This window comes from Haliotis asinina, chromosome 11, assembly GCF_037392515.1.
Source record: "Haliotis asinina isolate JCU_RB_2024 chromosome 11, JCU_Hal_asi_v2, whole genome shotgun sequence".
NCBI classification, from domain to species: domain Eukaryota; kingdom Metazoa; phylum Mollusca; class Gastropoda; order Lepetellida; family Haliotidae; genus Haliotis; species Haliotis asinina.
The window spans coordinates 9861253-9879477 of record NC_090290.1 but is presented as its reverse complement, the minus strand read 5'-3'; the positions used below and the strand labels follow the sequence as shown (position 1 = coordinate 9879477).

Genomic DNA, 18225 nt, shown 5'->3' with positions numbered 1-18225 from the left:
TACCGAAATTAAGTTTTGATGACTATTTGGAAGGATTGGCTTAACATTTTACGTTTCATGTCCGCCTCTTACATAATACCGAATACGTGTTAATGAAGATTGAAAGCAAGAAGGGATTTAGAATATTTTTTTCAAAAGTAATAAAATCACTTACTCTTCCCCATGCGATGATGCAATTAGTTTCACCTTTTTGATACAAATAAGGTATATTTTTCCTTAAGACCGATTGATTGTTTTTAGTTACACTAAGGTGTTTGAGACAATATTTCTGTTTCTTCAAGGAGTTGAGGACACTTGAAAGTTTCAGTTACTTTCGGCACATAGGTGAAGACAATGTTTCAGTTCCAGAATGGTGTTACAGAAATGTTTCAGTTCCATTGCTTTGCTCAATAGAATGTTTCATTTTCAAAACAATGTTGGAGACAATGTTTCATTTTCACAACCATGTTTCAGTTCAACTGCTCTGCTGAAACGGAATCGAGATGCAAGGTTAGCTGTCTTATACACCATTATGAAACTGAAACAGAGCTTTATTAGACACAAGCTTTCATCTTTACCTTGTGATTGGAGACATCGGGCAGGACCCTAACTACAAAATTTAAACCAACACACACATCTGTCCTCATGTGAGTGAGTGACTGAGTTTAGTTTTAAGCTGTTTTTAGAAATAAGCTGTTTTTAGAGGCAATATCACGGAGGGGTACATCTGAAATGGTCTTCACACGCTGTAACCAAGCTGATAATTTAACCCGTGTCTTCGACGTTACGAGATGACGCTTTAACCACTAACTCACTCCGACTAACGGGATCGGGTGGTCAGGCTTGCTGACTTGGTTTGCACATGTCATCGGTTCCCAATTGCGCATATCGACGCTCATGTTGTTGATCACTGGATTGTCTGGTCCAGACTCGATTATTTACAGATCGCCGCCATGTAGCTGTAATATTGCTGAGTGCGGCGTAAAACTAAACTCACTCAATCACTCACTAGCCCACTCCACCGTCCCCTCGTTTGCACATGGTTATTACCTGCCTCACTAAGAAATGTTATGACGTATATTTATCTGAACGCTTTGTTCAGTATAAGAAAGAATTGATTCCGAAACCTCGTGAAGGCATATATAATACTTTAAAATGATTCAATAGGAAAAGAATACAATATACTCTGTTGTTTCTATACCATTCACGGGTAAAACTTTAAGTCAACCGTACGACAAACACCAAATTATGTGAATATGATTCTGTATTTTCATGAGCACGATACACATGTTGTGTTTAAACACTAACCACTGTGCAGTCAGTCGGCTTCAGAGCACCCGTGGCGTTGGTGGTGTGACCTTTAGGACAAAGGTCACAGTTTGTTTTTTCGGGTGAGCTTTGATATGATCCCTTTGGGCATGGAGTACACGGTTGAAGACCATCAGATGAAGATGTTCCGGGCAGACACGGGGCTGTAAGAGCAGCGCATGGAGTCAGGTTTGACATAAAACAGATTTTGAACAAACTTGTTACTGGCCATGTTATGCCAGCATATACAGTGGAACCCTCTTCGTCCGGACAACTATAAGAACAAATGGTTGTATCTTATATCCCTTAAACCAAGAAATTTCAGTGACAAGGTAAACGTATCGGTCGCCTTCTTGTAGGTACCCGAGCCCTGCCTTTTCAGTAACAATGCCATAGGATACACGTTCTCGATCTCGACCCAAGATCATGTTTGGCGTTTTACATCTGAAGTGAATTTGAATTGTAAACGTCCTACAGGGTAGCTGAATTTCAACCGTACATCTAATCGTGCGGTTTGACTACTTTAAAGTACAAATATGCACACAGAGACTCCACAATGGAATTCAAACAAGCCACATCCCCACGTCATCATTTCTCTGTTTATAACTAATCAATTCAATTCATGTTTGTTGAAAGCATTTAGGTTTTGTTTATCCAAAAATAATATATACTCTGCTTGTCCAAAGCCTGTAGTCCAAAAATATAGATATTCCGTTTGCCAAAATAACTATATATATTCTGTTTGTCCAAAGCCTGTTGTCCAAAAACTATTATATGTATTGTTTGTTCAAAGGGTGTTTTCCAAAAACTTCATATTTTCTATTAGCCGAAAACCTGTTCACTTCTTGTGTGTCCTCTGAACATTTTTACTTCATACCTCTGCAATCCGTCTTGGAGACAGAGCCAGCTGTAGATGTAGAGAGGCCCCAGGCGCAATACACGCATTTGTGACTATCTTCTTGGTCTTGGTACGTTCCTTTTGGACAAGCCGTGCATGTCTTGCTGAGCAAGATGTCCATCACAAAGAAACCTCTAGGACATATACCTGTTCATTGCAATAGTTCGACAGCAATAGACTTCCAAAATGGTTTTCAAACAACTACAAACTTGGTGTCCGATGCAACTGCCTATTTTGACTTTCATTTCGTCCTAGCTGTTCAGATGAGTAGATGCCTTTGTGTGGGTTTGTGACAGTAGCCTCAATCGTACATCAACTCTACTCTAAGGAGATATTTCGTATGAAAGTATGATGTGGAGACTGAGTATATTTTCAAGCCGCACTGAGTATTATTTCAGATATATGACGGGTTTCTGTAAATAATCGAGTCTGGAACAGATAATGCAGCCATCAACAGCACCGGCATCGATCTACGCAACTGGGATGCGGGCATGTGACAACCAAGTCAGCGAGTCTGTCCATCCAAACCCGTCTGTCGCCTCTTCCGACAAGCAGGACTTACTGAAAATCGATTCTAACTCGGATCTTCACAGGTCTCGTATTATGTGAATAGATTCGAGAAGGTCTCTCGAATACTGCAGTGTCTGGGTTGTATTCAGCTGCTTTCCACTATATTACAGTCTTATTACAGTCTTATCAAAGTCATTTTTACATTGGGTATGGTTCTTCAAAAGATCAACCTATGAGAAAAATATTTCCACGCGGCCTTTCGTCATTTGCATCTACTGAAAATGAACAAAGGTAAACGAACAATTCAAAACTATAAACCTCGAAAAAAGTGAACATACAGTCTTCAGGTCCTTTCCCGCCTTGTGTCTTTGTCACCCTACCCACGGGACACGCATCACACTGTTTGGATCCTGGTCGATCCTGGTATGATCCTATGGGGCATGGGGAACAGGGTACCACGCCATTGATGGAGTAGCTACCAGAGTCACAGCTACCTGATGGAGAACAGTATCTGGCTATTATATGTGTTGGAACGTCCCCAGATTACCTGTAATGCTGTAAGATTGTATTCGAGCGCAATATATCACTGTGTATATACTCGTTAATAGATGACAACATTTGGTAGGAGAACACGTGTGCAGAAACGATTCCATGCTGTACTGCTACAGGTAAAAGGCGATTTGATAAACAAGAGGTTAAAGGATTCAGTCGATTCTACACATGTTATTGCTGAAATAATGCTGAAACAGTAAAAACCATGCAACTCCGTTGCAGCTACATCTAAATACAGTGTGCATGTTCGTATCTTCAATCTAATCTTCTGTGTTACAGTTCAATCTTATCTTCTGTGTTACAGTTGCATGTGATACCGAGAACCAAAAGTCACTGTGTTCTGTAATCTGGTTGGTTGAAAAACATTATCAAATGGTATTTCATTCCCGGAAACTGCAAGACTGTTTGCTGCGTATTGACACGTAGAAACATAGCAAACAATTGTCATGTTGTGTCATCAGCACTAGTGACATTCAAATCATATTGTGACGTAAAGTTAGAATGACGTCACAAATGAGCAGCTCCAGATACTACCATGGGGACCAACTGAAACGGCCAGCTGTTGACACTTCACTGCTGTACCCGTACTCGATGTAAACAGGTGCAGACAGTAAAACCCTTTGGTTTACTTTTTGATTTACAATGTCGGGATTTTTTTCATTTGAAACCTCCGGCTGACGCCGTCGGTTCCAATTCCCGTGCTTCAAATACTCAATAACACCCGGAAATTGGTCAACACATGATGTTAATCTCCTAATAGTCGTAGGATTACTAACCTTCATTGCCAGGTTCACGTGACTAGAGAAATGGTAAATGCGTATCCTAGAAAACAAACACAGACGAATGCACTCACATTACTTGTCTTCAATCATACCTTTACAGCTAGACGAGGAATCTGACCCATCGGACGTTGTCGTCATGCCGGTTGGACATGGAACACAACTAAACCGTCCCTCGTGTTCCTGGTAGGTTCCAGTTGGGCACGGGACACACTCAAGCTTACTGTTGGACACTTTGATATAGGAGCCGCTTGGACAGACTGTCAAAAGTATGTTGTGGACTTGTTTGGAACGGATATGACATAACAACTTAAAAGACACACTGCAAAGAGAACATAAGCGTATTCTATGTCCTGTAATATCCATGTGTCTATCGGAATTGCGCATAAAATCTTAATCTGTTCACAACTAGATTTTCGTATGATTTCTAATGTTTCTTTTTATGAATATAGTCTATCAGTTGTGGATTTGTACACGATGTGATGTGGCATTGAAGGGCACCAGTGGCATGTCACAGTTGACATTCATAAAAAGAACCCAAATGCTATTGTTATCAAGTAGCGTTTACACATAAAAACAGTATAATTCTTATACAACTGTTATCATCATGATTAAGGTTGATGTAAATTATCAACAACAAAAACACAGTTAAACCAAAATATAACCATAGTGGTCACTGTAATAAAACTCTCACTGTATAACTACTTATTCACGATTCAAATGGTGCTTCCAAAATGGCAAAGATGAATTGAGCTGATGAATTGAATTGAAAAGATAAGATAGTTATGCTTAAAGGAAATTTGCATGACTCATTCGTACTTGTTATTGACACAGTGAAAAAGCAGGGATATGCCTTGTTTCCTGTGTCATCCTTGGCATCGTACTGAACCGTGTAGTTCCCTGCTGGATAAGCACTTCCAGGTTTTAAGGTGGAGGTCAAGGTAACGTTCACCAAGTTTCCTTTTGGAGAGTCCACAGCCTTGACCTCTGGCCACGTGATATTGAGTTTTGCTTGGTTTGAATTGAGGAAATGAGTCTGACTGGAAGGACAGTTGATGATGACCGGAGGAGACGTGTCTGGGAAGAAAATAGAGTTATCCTTGCATGAACAAAGAAGCATACACATGATCTTGAACAATACAACTACTTACGTATGTGCGTGCGTGATCAAATAGCATCAACCACAGCCGAATGGCGTGCATAAAACCCCCCAAATATTCAAAGTCTCAACGAGTAACTAAGCTACACATACGACCCTGACCTACATTTGTAATATTAAACTGGATGGGTGATACTGACCTGGACATGTGGTCCAGACGTACACACTTACACAGGTGATACTGACATGCACAGGTGATACTGATCTAGACATGTGACCCTGACCTACACAGGTGATATTAAACTGCACATGTGATGCTGACCTACGCAGCTGATACTGAACTACAGATTTCATAATATGATAGACATGTGGCCCAGACCTGTACAGGTAATAGCAACCTACATGGGTGATACTGACCTGCACAGGTGATACTAACCTAGACAAGTGGATCAGACTTACACAAGCGATCCTGACCTACACAGAAGATACTGAACTACGCAGGTGATAGTAACATATACATGTGGCCCAGACCTGTACAGGTATTAGCAACATACACAGGTGATACCAACCTACACAGGTGATCCTCATTTAGACATGTGGGCCAAACATACAGTGGAAAACTGACCTGCACAGATGATACTGATAAGACATGTGGGTCAGACATACAGAGGTGATACTGACCTGCGCAGGTGATACTAACCTACACAGGTGATACTGATCTGCGCAGGTGATACTAACCTACACAGGTGATACTGATCTGCACAGATGATACTGATTTAGACATGTGGGTCAGACATACAGAGGTCATACTAACCTACACAGGTGATACTAACCTAGACACATGGATCAGACTTACACAGGCGATGCTGACCTACACAAATGATACTGAACTATACAGGTGATAGTAACATATACGTGTGGCCTACACCTGTACAGGTAATAGCAACCTAAACGGGTGAAACTGACCTGCACAGATGATACTGATTAGATATGTGTGTCAGACATACAGAGGTGATACTGATCTAGTAATGTGACCCAGACCTATACAGGTGATGCTAACCTACACAGGTGAAGCTGACCTCCAAAAGTGATCCTGATTTAGACATGTTGGCCAGACATACAGTGGTAAAACTCATCTGAACAGATGATACTGATTAGACAAGTGGGTCAGACATACAGAGGTGATACTGACCTGCACAGGCGATGCTGATCTACACAGGTGATACTGAACTACACGGGTGATAGTAACATATACACGTAGCCAAGACCTGTACAGGTAATAGCAACCTACATGGGTGATACTGACCTGCACAGGTGATAGATACTAACCTACACAGGTGAACCTGACCTGCACAGATGATACTGATTAGATATGTGTGTCAGACATACAGAGGTGATACTGATCTAGTAATGTGACCCAGACCTATACAGGTGATGCTAACCTACACAGGTGAAGCTGACCTCCAAAAGTGATCCTGATTTAGACATGTTGGCCAGACATACAGTGGTAAAACTCATCTGAACAGATGATACTGATTAGACAAGTGGGTCAGACATACAGAGGTGATACTGACCTGCACAGGCGATGCTGATCTACACAGGTGATACTGAACTACACGGGTGATAGTAACATATACACGTAGCCAAGACCTGTACAGGTAATAGCAACCTACATGGGTGATACTGACCTGCACAGGTGATAGATACTAACCTACACAGGTGAAGCTGACCTGAACAGATGATACTGATTAGATATGTGTGTCAGACATACAGAGGTGATACTGACCTGCACAGGCGATGCTGATCTACACAGATGAAACTGAACTACACGGGTGATAGTAACATACACACGTAGCCAAGACCTGTACAGGTAATAGCAACCTACATGGGTGATACTGACCTGCACAGGTGATAGATACTAACCTACACAGGTGAACCTGACCTGCACAGATGATACTGATTAGATATGTGTGTCAGACATACAGAGGTGATACTGATCTAGTAATGTGACCCAGACCTATACAGGTGATGCTAACCTACACAGGTGAAGCTGACCTCCAAAAGTGATCCTGATTTAGACATGTTGGCCAGACATACAGTGGTAAAACTCATCTGAACAGATGATACTGATTAGACAAGTGGGTCAGACATACAGAGGTGATACTGACCTGCACAGGCGATGCTGATCTACACAGGTGATACTGAACTACACGGGTGATAGTAACATATACACGTAGCCAAGACCTGTACAGGTAATAGCAACCTACATGGGTGATACTGACCTGCACAGGTGATAGATACTAACCTACACAGGTGAAGCTGACCTGAACAGATGATACTGATTAGATATGTGTGTCAGACATACAGAGGTGATACTGACCTGCACAGGCGATGCTGATCTACACAGATGAAACTGAACTACACGGGTGATAGTAACATACACACGTAGCCAAGACCTGTACAGGTAATAGCAACCTACATGGGTGATACTGACCTGCACAGGTGATAGATACTAACCTACACAGGTGAACCTGACCTGAACAGATGATACTGATTTAGACATGTGGGTCAGACATACAGAGGTGATACTGATCTAGACATGTTACGAGAGTGTACTTTCTGAATATTTTTGTTATTAACTAAGTAATAATTATTATTGGGTCACAACATTTAGTGTTTTGAATAATAATTATGATGGGTCACATTTCGTTTTAATAGATGGTCAACACTTTTAGGATTCTGTTTTTTTTCGGAATTTATCTGCTCCTAGTTTTCTATGTGTTTACTTCCGTGAGGCTTATTCGAGGGCATTCTACAGTGTTGACGATTGTCGTATGTGCCCGAGGAAATGAAGGAATATATATAAAAAGGCTGGTTGCCGTGTTGCGATACGGACATTTCTGGAGTTTATATCATCTGCATCTGTCAAGGCCTGAATCTATATTAACCGCTGTCAGACCGATTCTGCATAGTTGATTCTCTCTCACACCAAGACCTATTTATATAGTATATATGTTGTGACCCATTGCCTTAGATTTTGTCTCTCTTGAATTGTACTTGAAATCAGTATTGTGAAATTGACTTGTGACTTTGTATACCTTGCTCTCGTTGCATAATAATAACATCTGAATATTTTCTTTGTTCTGTTTTGATGGTTCACAGGAGGTTTCTTACATCGTTTGCCTCTGCAAATTATTAACCGTAACAAAATTGGGGGCTCATTCGGGATAGAATTCATTTGACATTTGAGACCATTTGTGAAATTTATTTCAAATTTCTGCAATTATGCAACACGTTAATTGTGGAACCAGCAAAATGGTGTTTGAACTTGAGAAGTTTGTATTGTTCTTGTCCCCTGACTCTGAAACAATTCGTCATTTGAGGAAATCCGATTTATTGCAAATTTCTTCACATCTCACACTTGATGCCAATCCTGCAATGAGGAAATACATGATTTTGAAAATTGTGTTAAATCATTATATTGATGAGATAATTTTTGAAGATGATATTAACTGTAACAATGTGACCCAGACCTATACAGGTGATACTAACCTACATATGTGATACTTACCTTCACAGGTAATAAGTACATACACAAGTGATACCAAAATAGACAAGTGGCCCAGACCAACACGAATGATACTGACCTATAGAGGTGATACTGACGTACACGGGTGATAATAATGACGATGATAATGGCGCTTCATGAAAGAATTTTTTTGCGTATTTTTGCACATATTAGTTTATTGGATGATCTTCTGATGATGCATGTCAAGAATCATGATGAAGTAAGGAATTCCACAACTGTGTCAAGGTTGTTGGACAGAATCTGAATTTGAAGTTGATGGTGATGTACTGCTGGATGGTAAAGCGATGGAGTGAAGCAGGTGAAGTTGTTCACCAGGTTTTCACGGAATCGGTCCTTTGTGGAGAAGCTGTCTGAGAAACCACTGCATCGAACCACTGCACTGTGTACATGCCGTGTGTTGAGTAGAATAGCAATTTAACCTACACAAATCGTCCCAAATGTGAAACTGAAGGCTTCCGTTTTGCTGCTCAGGACAAGTCACTTCCCACACGCAATCATCATACGCAAACATCAAAATGTTAACATGAAATGTCAATTATACAAATCAATTTACAGAGATTGAGCAACACCTTGCCATTGAATGACCTTCTTTGGCACAAACTGCATATCTGAAAAGACATGATGGCATGGCTCGGTGATTTACTATCCGCCATGTCTGTGGCTTAGACCCCACGCTCCACCCATGGCGTTTCCAGGGCATCATGGAAAATAATTCTGTCAAGCTTCTCTGGAGTAGGCCCATATACAGCCTGAGAAGAATTCCTGCCAACAAACCTCATCTTGTCTTTTTTTCATAACACCAATGAATGTATTTATATCATTGAATTTGCTGTACCTTCTGACAGTAATGTGACTGGCAAGATTCAGGAAAAGCATGATAAATATGCAGACCTTGCATTTGAAATATCTCGAGTGCATCCCAAGTTCACATGCTCCCCATTGTTCTCGGGGCCCTTGGTTGATACTTCCTGGACTCTTGGCACAGATCAGGACACTGCCCGGGTTCTCCAACAGGAGCAAATCCCTTCTGACAATCTGGGTAATGCAGAAGGCTGCAGTATTGGTGAGCCTTCACATTCTCCGGAAAGTTGTTAGTGACTTCGACTATACAGCGTTTGCCATTTGCTGTTTGGGTTGCGTGTAGATGGGGCGAGGGCCTTACCAGCCTGACTGTGCCTGGATCACCTGAACCCTCTCTGCTGCATTTTTTCCTTTAATCTATAAAACATAATAATAGTTCCACTTGTATGGTGCTTATTCACACATCTATTTGCGTTCGAAGTGCTTTAGGATAAACAGTCTAGAGTCAAAGATAGTTGTTGAACAGATAAGTCTTCCGGTGAGCTTTGAATGATGGAAGAGAGTCAGGGAGCTGATTCCATTTGACAGCTGCTGCCACACCGAAAGATCTGACTCCAAATGTTCGAGGAATGTCGAGGAATTGCTTTGAACTGGACCAGAGAGCTCTAGCTGGCTGGTACTGTATCAGGAGTTCACATAGATACTCAGAAGCAGTTCCTTGAACACACTGAAAGGCTAGGCACAGGAGTCTAAAAAGAACACTAGTACGAATGCACAACCAGTGCTGGGGTTTTAAGACCAAGTAGATTCAACAAGGAAACTGTTGCAATAATCAAGCCGGTTCAGGATGAAGGCTCTTGCTAGAGTTGCTGCAGTGTCTTGAGTGAGGAGATGCCGTATACTGTGAACTATACTATGTTCCACAGATGGTAGTTGCAGACTCTAGAGAGGTCTGAGACTTGTCTGTGCATCGAGAGATCTGACTGAAGAGAGATCGAGAGTGCATCGAGAGGTCTGACATTCTACACGGATCTGGAATGTGGGCCTGTGATGTCACACACTGGCATGTCAGTCACATCTACTTTCTGGAGTCTCTCTCTTGGTCCAGTGAACATGGCTTCTGTCTTGCTCTCATTCAACTTCAGCATGCTGGCTGTCATCCATGTCTTGGCATCAGTTGTGCCATTTTTGCAGGAGATGAATGTTTGAAACCGAGAGAAACATTGTCCATCAACTTGGAGTCATCTGGGCAGAAATGGCTATTGAGAGGCTCTCCCCCCTAGTAGTGCAGTATATAATGTGAACAGTACTGGTCCCAAAGCAGAACCCTGGGGCACGCCACAACATAGATCAATCCTTGAATTGATTGTGTCTTTTTGATGATGCCACTCTCGCACTAATTTGATAGGTAGGAGTAGAACCAATCATGGACACGTCCAGACAGGCTTCTCAAGTCTACACACGTGATACTTATCTAGAAGTGTGATACTAACCTACACAGGAAAAACGTACTTACACAGTTGATACTAAACTGCTACAGTCCCACACACGTGATACTAACCTACAATGGTGATAGTTACAAACACAGCTGAATCTAACCTACACAGGCGGTAGAGACCAACGTAGGTGATACTAACCTACTCTGGTAATACTAAACAAAACAGATGGTACAGACCTACGCAGGTAACAGGATTCGACCACGTCTCATCAGACTGACAGATCCGATCTCTGATACCAAAGGTGGGCGTGTATCCAGAGCCACAAGTCAAGCCACAGGAGGTGCCGCTCCTGACAGAGGTTGTGCTACAGTCTAAGTGTCCGTTTGTCACCACGGGTACCAAACATTTCGCCTCTGTGGATGAGAAAGGATTATTATACACATGATTCAAGCATGTAAGGGTATGAACGTGATTAGATATTTATCATCCATAGTGCTAATTTATTGCCTGTAATATAACAAAGGAAACAACAAGGGATCACATGCATCTGCATCATGCATCACCATTCTTCATCACATATTTTCTTCCTGATGAACTAAACATCACAGTTGACGAATGCGCCCCTAAGGCCTCTACTGTTCCTCACATATGAAAACCATGAATACAGGTTTATTTTACAGTATTAGGTAGGTGCATTCATACATATAGCCGGAGGAAGTGAAGGACCTTGGGTAAGTATTTCTTAGTATGTCATACTAAATGATGTAAATCTTAAGTCATGTGAATGGTTCAACCTCTCAACAACTTACTCACCTTTATTCACATCTATACTGCAAGTGTCTACCTTCAACAACAGCAGAGAAATGCTCTTTTGAAGTACCCGTCCAACAAATGGGAAGATGTGCATAAATGGGTTAAGGGAGCCTGACAATTGCACGAATTTTGTTCCGGCACTGCCGCGCGTTTCGTCGTGGAAAAGCGTTTGACGATGCGTTTAAAAAACGCATGATTTTGCGCACTGTTCGCGTCCTGTTGAAGTTATGCACTTGGCACGCAATGCTGAACACTGGTACGCACTGGCACCCTATTGCACGGCTTATTTACGACCAGGCTACGTATTATTGGCGCAATGTTTTACGTCTAGTGTACAACGTGGCACGCACGACGTGCACAGTTCCAACATGGTCCTGCATTGCCACAACCACTTTGAGCATGCGGGAATCAGTCGTGGTAGATGGTCCCGCTTTGTCCCGCTTGACTCCACGCTATTTACATAGCAGGCATAACGCCAGTTACATGCACCACTGTCGACCTACAAGATGTTGAACACCAGAGAACAAGCTCTTATTGCATAAAAGAAAAGGTGCAGCACTGTTACTTCTTGGAAAAGAGTAATTGTAGCAAGAGCGGGCCAAACAAGAACAGGTAACCCCAACTGGGAAATAAGAAAGCAAGGACAGCGTTTTGAAGAAAAGTTGACTAAAAGACATTATGATCAGTTATCGACAGACCTCCACAAGAAATATGTGGTGGAGAAGTTAACGCTTATCATCTTGAGAAGAAGACAACATTCATGAAAGAACCGCTGAGGCTCAAACTGGCAACCACTCATCATTTCATAGTTACTGGTAATTCCTATGCAAGTCTACAGTGCACCTTCAGGGTTGAAGTTATTACAATGGGCAAGTCCTTACCAGTGGTTTACAAGGACGAAGTATTCAGATGCCCCAAAACTGAAGAGCAGTGGAAGGGAGGTGGTTGCTGAAGGTTTTAGTTTCAGATTGAACTACCACACCCGTCCATTTGTTGTCCGGTATTTCTTTCTTGCTCATGCTGAGCCCTGTTTCTGCTGAGCCCTGTTTCTGCTGAGCCCTGTTTCTGCTGAGTTTGGCTGTCCTCGAGGTAAAGAAGTATTGGTCTTCTATCTACTGGTGGCCCTGCCCTTGACTCTGGTTGTCTTCTTGGCAGGCATGGAGAGTTGAGGAATGTGGGAACTGGCGTTGGGTACGCTTTCATGTACGCACTGCAAGTGCGGGGTTGTCGCTGATTCGTGCGCCAACAATGCGTGAAATGGGCGTACCCAATAGGTTGCGTGACATGGACAAACTGTGCGGGAACTCGTCGTGCCATGACCACGTGAACTATTCGGGACAATACACAAATAATACACAAGTCGCTCCCGACCACTTCACGACAATTTAGAAAGCGTGAACTTTGCGCAGTCTGTCGTGACCATGCCGCACAAAATTCGTGATCAAGGTGTGCCATTGTGCTCATGGCCGGAAACTGATATGCACCGCCTGCAATGTTTTGGGAGTAGGTTGCGCAATGTTCATGACTAGTTCACGCTATTGGCACAAAGAGTTTTTGACCATTTCAAAGTGTTCTTCTTAACGCCAAATTTACTCACTGGCACGAAACATTGCGTGCCCATACGGGTACAAAATTCGAACAGGAGTCAGGGTAGCTTAGCAAGTTGCTATCACGCGTGTGCCTCCAAGCGGGTATTTCCCAGAATACCAACAGGAGCACCATGCTTGCGTAATAATCATCTCAAATTTCGATGGTTAATTTTAAGGAATACGTGCCCAACATGCCACATTTCAACCAGATAAAAATGCCCTGTCTGTAATGACGAGTCACGCTTCATATTGCCGATGATAGATTAAGGTGGTGGTGTTAGGAGGGTCTCTTCACGGTGTTGTGCTTGTGTTACTAGCTGATATGAAGGGAGCGACGTTAGGATTTAGGGAGTATATTATGCCGATGTGCGTTCTGAACTGATTGTCATCCTGGCTAATTTTACAAGAGTATCGGGACAGGGTTCTGGCCTGCCTTTAATACAGCTACGTGGTACTGGAATGACATTTCGGCATCGAAAACATATTAGTATCTATGCAATGTTTATTCCTCACCTGTGCATGACCCTACGGCTGTCCAAGTTTCATCATCCAAGCACGTCACCGCCGTCACCCCAGTCCCCAGTTTGTACCCACTGTCACATTGGAGACCACAGACGGTGCCAATACTCTTGGGGGCGTCAGTGCAGTTGTACCGACCATGGGACAGAGTAGGAGGAGGTGGGCATGAGTTTTCTAGAAGAATGGAATAACCATTTCGCTGATTATATACCAACATTTAACATCCATCACATATTTTGCGCTATTTCTATATTGATATGTTACAGTTTCCACGTTTTGTATACATACTGTTACTTTACTTCGAGAATGCCTGAGGTATTATTTATCTCACTAACATGTGATATTTCAACAACCATAGGCTGAGAAACCTCAATAAAGACTTATTCCATTATTAGCACCAAGCATGTTACTATTTCACAAATGTAGCTTTCAAACTGCCAAAGTGCCATATGATATTCATGTAATGCTTCAGCAAAGCCCTTTGATCAGAATATACCTGACAAACACTTGGTCTACAAGGATTCACGGATTCAGTCTCTTTCTGTTTTTTTTACTTCCCTTGTCTATCATGATGAAGATGTATATTATTAAAATAATATATGGAAAGTATATTCTTTGTCCTTGTCTACTACTGTAGCTGTGCCCTTAGTGCGAGTAAAATAGTAATCTCATGTTACAGTCATGTGAAGTGATAGTCTCAATGTCGTTGGTGACCTGCTCACTTTTCTTTCCACACATACCACAACGTGTAGCTAATTCCATGTAGTTTCTTTAAAATATATGTCTATTATAGCTGGCAGTGAATTATTACATGTATGAAAGAATGCAGCGGGTACTCGTTACCAGATCATTCTTGGTTCTAACCTTGGAACTAGATCTGCTCTCTCCGACAGCCATGCCTTGGTGCATCGTCTCATAAATACATCCAAGTAGTGACACCATAAGAAACATTTTGTAGAGTTTGATTATGCCGTATTTTACCATATGACAGTCACAGTTTAGAAACATACCAACACAGACTGGGGGAGATGACCAGGTTTCGTCTGACAAACACTTGACCTCAGAGGAAGACGAACCAAGTTTATAGCCAGCATTGCATTGAAGGTTACACGCGTCGTCGAGTTTGTGAACTGTGCTGGTTCCACAGTGAATGACACCATTACTAACACTTGGTGGGGAGGGACATCTGATTTCTGAGAACAGAAACAATCCCAGAAGGCAACCTGACACTATCGTGGTGAGTCAGACACGCAGGATATACATTTAACGTATCTGGTAAGTATTTCAAATCATATAAACACTTCGATTATTGCATGAAGGTGGTTAACCATTAATAATATTGTTTAAATACTGTAAATGCATTGATATATCGGAGCAAAATATACTCCTTAACTTACCTATACAAGATACCGTTACACTCAGACGTCCATAACTGCATCCTATATAGCCGCCGTTAGATTTGTATCCATGATCACAAGTAACAGAACAAATTGTAGATACATCGTACTCGTTCCAATAGTTTGTACACGCAGCTCTTCCGTTAGGGATCGTTGGAGTACTACAGGCTGAAAGCAGATGACATTTACACATTGTTTCTGTAGTCATTGTATACTTTCCTGTGTCATTTAGGGTGAGATTTTAAAGTCAAATCTCCAGCTGTGTTTGTCATCAGGGACATTATAATCGTCATACAAAAGTCATACAGGAAATCACATGTTTGTCTTTACGTTTTAACTCTTTAGCTTTCGTCCTCTGGATAATCCTGATTTGTATTTTACCATATTTGTTAAGATTACAAAATGCCATTTCTTGAAAAATACTATGCATTGACAATAAACATATTATACATTTTAATTTATTCTTGAGCTTCTTTACAAAATAATTGGAATTGGAATGTTGCTTATACATGAATACTACTTTTGCTCTTATCAGTTTACTAATAGCAATTTCATCATAAATTACTACACAATATTATGTAAAGGATATGATCTGGAAGTTGACAATAACTATGCATTTATGGCATATATTAAACCATAGTAAGTAGATTGGGTCATTTTGACTACTCCCTTGGGGCGATTTAACCAAACCTGGGACGATTTGACAAACAATCTGGGGCATTTTGACCAAATGTCCTGAGACGTTTTGTCGCTGGGGCGATGGGAGGACACTTACGGTCGTGGGCTCCTCTTTTCGCCATCCCTGTAAGATATTGGAAATAGAGAGTGACTGAGCCTAAGCAGCCATTCTCCGACAATCGGTTTTCATATCTGCAAGGGATGGATGATACAGTGTGATGAAATTTACAGGCACTGACAGTTACCTCACTTTCCTTTCTTGCAGGCCTATATACATCAGGTCAAAAATGATGTAGGTTTTGACTGAACCAAACCTTTACGAACGTTATCAAAACTTTACAGTCACCGAAACAACGCAACCCAAATCTTGTCCAAAACACGACAATGATAATGATCCGGCAGTGCTATACGTTTGTAGCGACCAGACCTGGGATAACTAACATGGAGAATTGTACTTGTGGTGGATTAATCATTGCCTCTACTGCTGTAATCACTAATCTGCATCATACTGTCTCTGAATGTTTGCTGATGCACGGTCTGGTACTTCAATGGTAATATCTTTGTGAATCTAGTTAATTTCAGAAATAAATTACTATTAATTACAACACGTCTTTGTCGTTAGTTGGTATTTTAAAGTCTGTTTCCCGGTGTTTTGTTCCAACTTGGGAATATGATGTCACAGATAAAACCTTAGTATATCCATATTTGAGTTTCACCGAAAATCAACAATGTAAATATACTTACTTGTGATCTGGGGGTACAGTTTACATAAAACTGTATAAAACATAAATAACTTACGTCGACGACAGATTATTTACAAGTCATAATCATTATCACAAGTAGCAAAATATCTGCGCAGTGAAACTAATAATTAATCCTATGAAGCATCAATACTACTAACAAAACAATTCTTCAGACAAAATTCATATTTGAATTCTCGTATTTCTTTGAATCAGCCACGAAGTAATTGTTACTTTAATTTAAAGATGTGCACAGTGTCTGGATCTCATTAATTATTGAATACTATTCTAGTAAACGTCATCGATTGTATCATCCCAGAGTTTAGCAGCTTCGTTTGCGTCAACTATTAAGTCGCAGTATGATGGCCTCTGTACTATTATCCCATTTGAGACTAGACGTGGCGAAAGGCTAAAATAGATAAACCGCTGTTACAGCATCGTCCCACCCTTGGTATATTATCCTAGCTTTTGTACATTGTTGAACTATCATCAATGAACTTTCTCGACAGTCACGAACTCTGCATTAAATTGTAACGACATCTGATTTTTGGTCAAGTAAACTTTAATAATTTTGATATATGACAAACCAAGTATGAAGCTAGTCCAGAAAGCAATATACTTTTGCACGAATGTAATCGCTTCTCTTTCTATGATACACAAACCTTGATATAAAACATCAATGTGACACACATTACAGCACCTGAAAATGCATAGGGAGGGACAGGAATATAGATGAACAGTGATTTCATAGCCAAGCAGAATTGTAACTGACGTAGATTTTTAAGCCACAACTGAACACCTCTAAACCCTTGGTGAACCTTTCGTTTTCTGAAACATCAGAAAAAATGCATGTCCTGGCGTTTATAGGCAGGCATGGCCACACGGAAAAGGTCTACGTGCATTACCTTTGATCTGTGAAGGTTCCACGGCAAAACTTGCCGCCACCATCAGAGGGAGAATACACACTGGTATCAACAACATGGTGACCTCTTTGGGAGGATCAGGGTCAGCTAAAACATAAAGATATATGTTCAAACACAGGACCGTTAGTTGAATCTCAGCATGTGTCTATGGGTCCGCAAACCATAATGATTTCTGGTTGTCTCATGCCATTAACGTAAACTCTATACCCTTCTTCCTTGTCGATATGGATCTGGAACACGTGAAACTGTTCCCTTTCTTATACTCATAGCCTTTGCTCCAAACTCAAGCCACTTCTTATCGGGATTAGAATGCATGTGTTGTTTCCCATCGGTCCATGGTTAAAATATGTAATCATGTTTCTTTAATAAATATATGGACAACATTCTACATGCATTAAAGGCATTGAGATTCATATAATTATTTATTATAAGATTTGATAATTAATATAGCAACATTATTAATACTTTGGTCCATACCCATCAAAGTATCAGTTCATACTGGGACACCCCGGCACTTATGATTCTAATAAATCATCTAGACATCTGCAACTTTTATCGTTTTATTATGTGATACATGTGATCTCACCTTAGACAGGTGAGTTTGTGAGTTGA

The 18225-nt window shown here is 41.1% G+C and overlaps 1 protein-coding gene across 2 annotated transcripts; it reads right to left on the bottom strand.

Moving 5' to 3' along the window:
* Nucleotides 1-1225: 1225 nt before the first annotated feature.
* On the bottom strand, nt 1226-17903 carry LOC137255821 (signal peptide, CUB and EGF-like domain-containing protein 2). Of its 2 annotated transcripts, XM_067793375.1 has the most exons (12): nt 17821-17903; nt 17596-17700; nt 16048-16074; nt 15273-15440; nt 14886-15068; nt 13870-14049; nt 11191-11367; nt 4846-5103; nt 4122-4286; nt 3034-3189; nt 2165-2332; nt 1226-1451 (listed from the first exon to the last, which is right to left on the bottom strand). In XM_067793375.1, the coding sequence occupies exons 2-12, from the start codon at nt 17669-17671 to the stop codon at nt 1276-1278; spliced, it is 1734 nt and encodes a 577-aa protein (XP_067649476.1). In that variant the 5' UTR covers nt 17672-17700; nt 17821-17903; the 3' UTR covers nt 1226-1275. The 2 variants fall into 2 exon arrangements, with proteins under 2 accessions (XP_067649476.1, XP_067649477.1); XM_067793376.1 differs by lacking the exon at nt 17821-17903 and having other exon boundaries at nt 17596-17819.
* Between the last annotated feature and the right edge of the window lie 322 nt (nt 17904-18225).

Coding starts and splice junctions, on each gene's coding strand:
- LOC137255821 (XM_067793375.1), bottom strand. CDS start 17,671: ATGTTGTTGATACCAGTGTGTATTCTCCCTCTGATGGTGGCGGCAAGT. Junction 11,368..13,869: donor AGCCGTAGGGTCATGCACAG/GTGAGGAATAAA, acceptor TCTCATCCACAG/AGGCGAAATGTTTGGTACCC. Junction 3,190..4,121: donor TTCCTCGTCTAGCTGTAAAG/GTATGATTGAAG, acceptor GTTCTCCATCAG/GTAGCTGTGACTCTGGTAGC.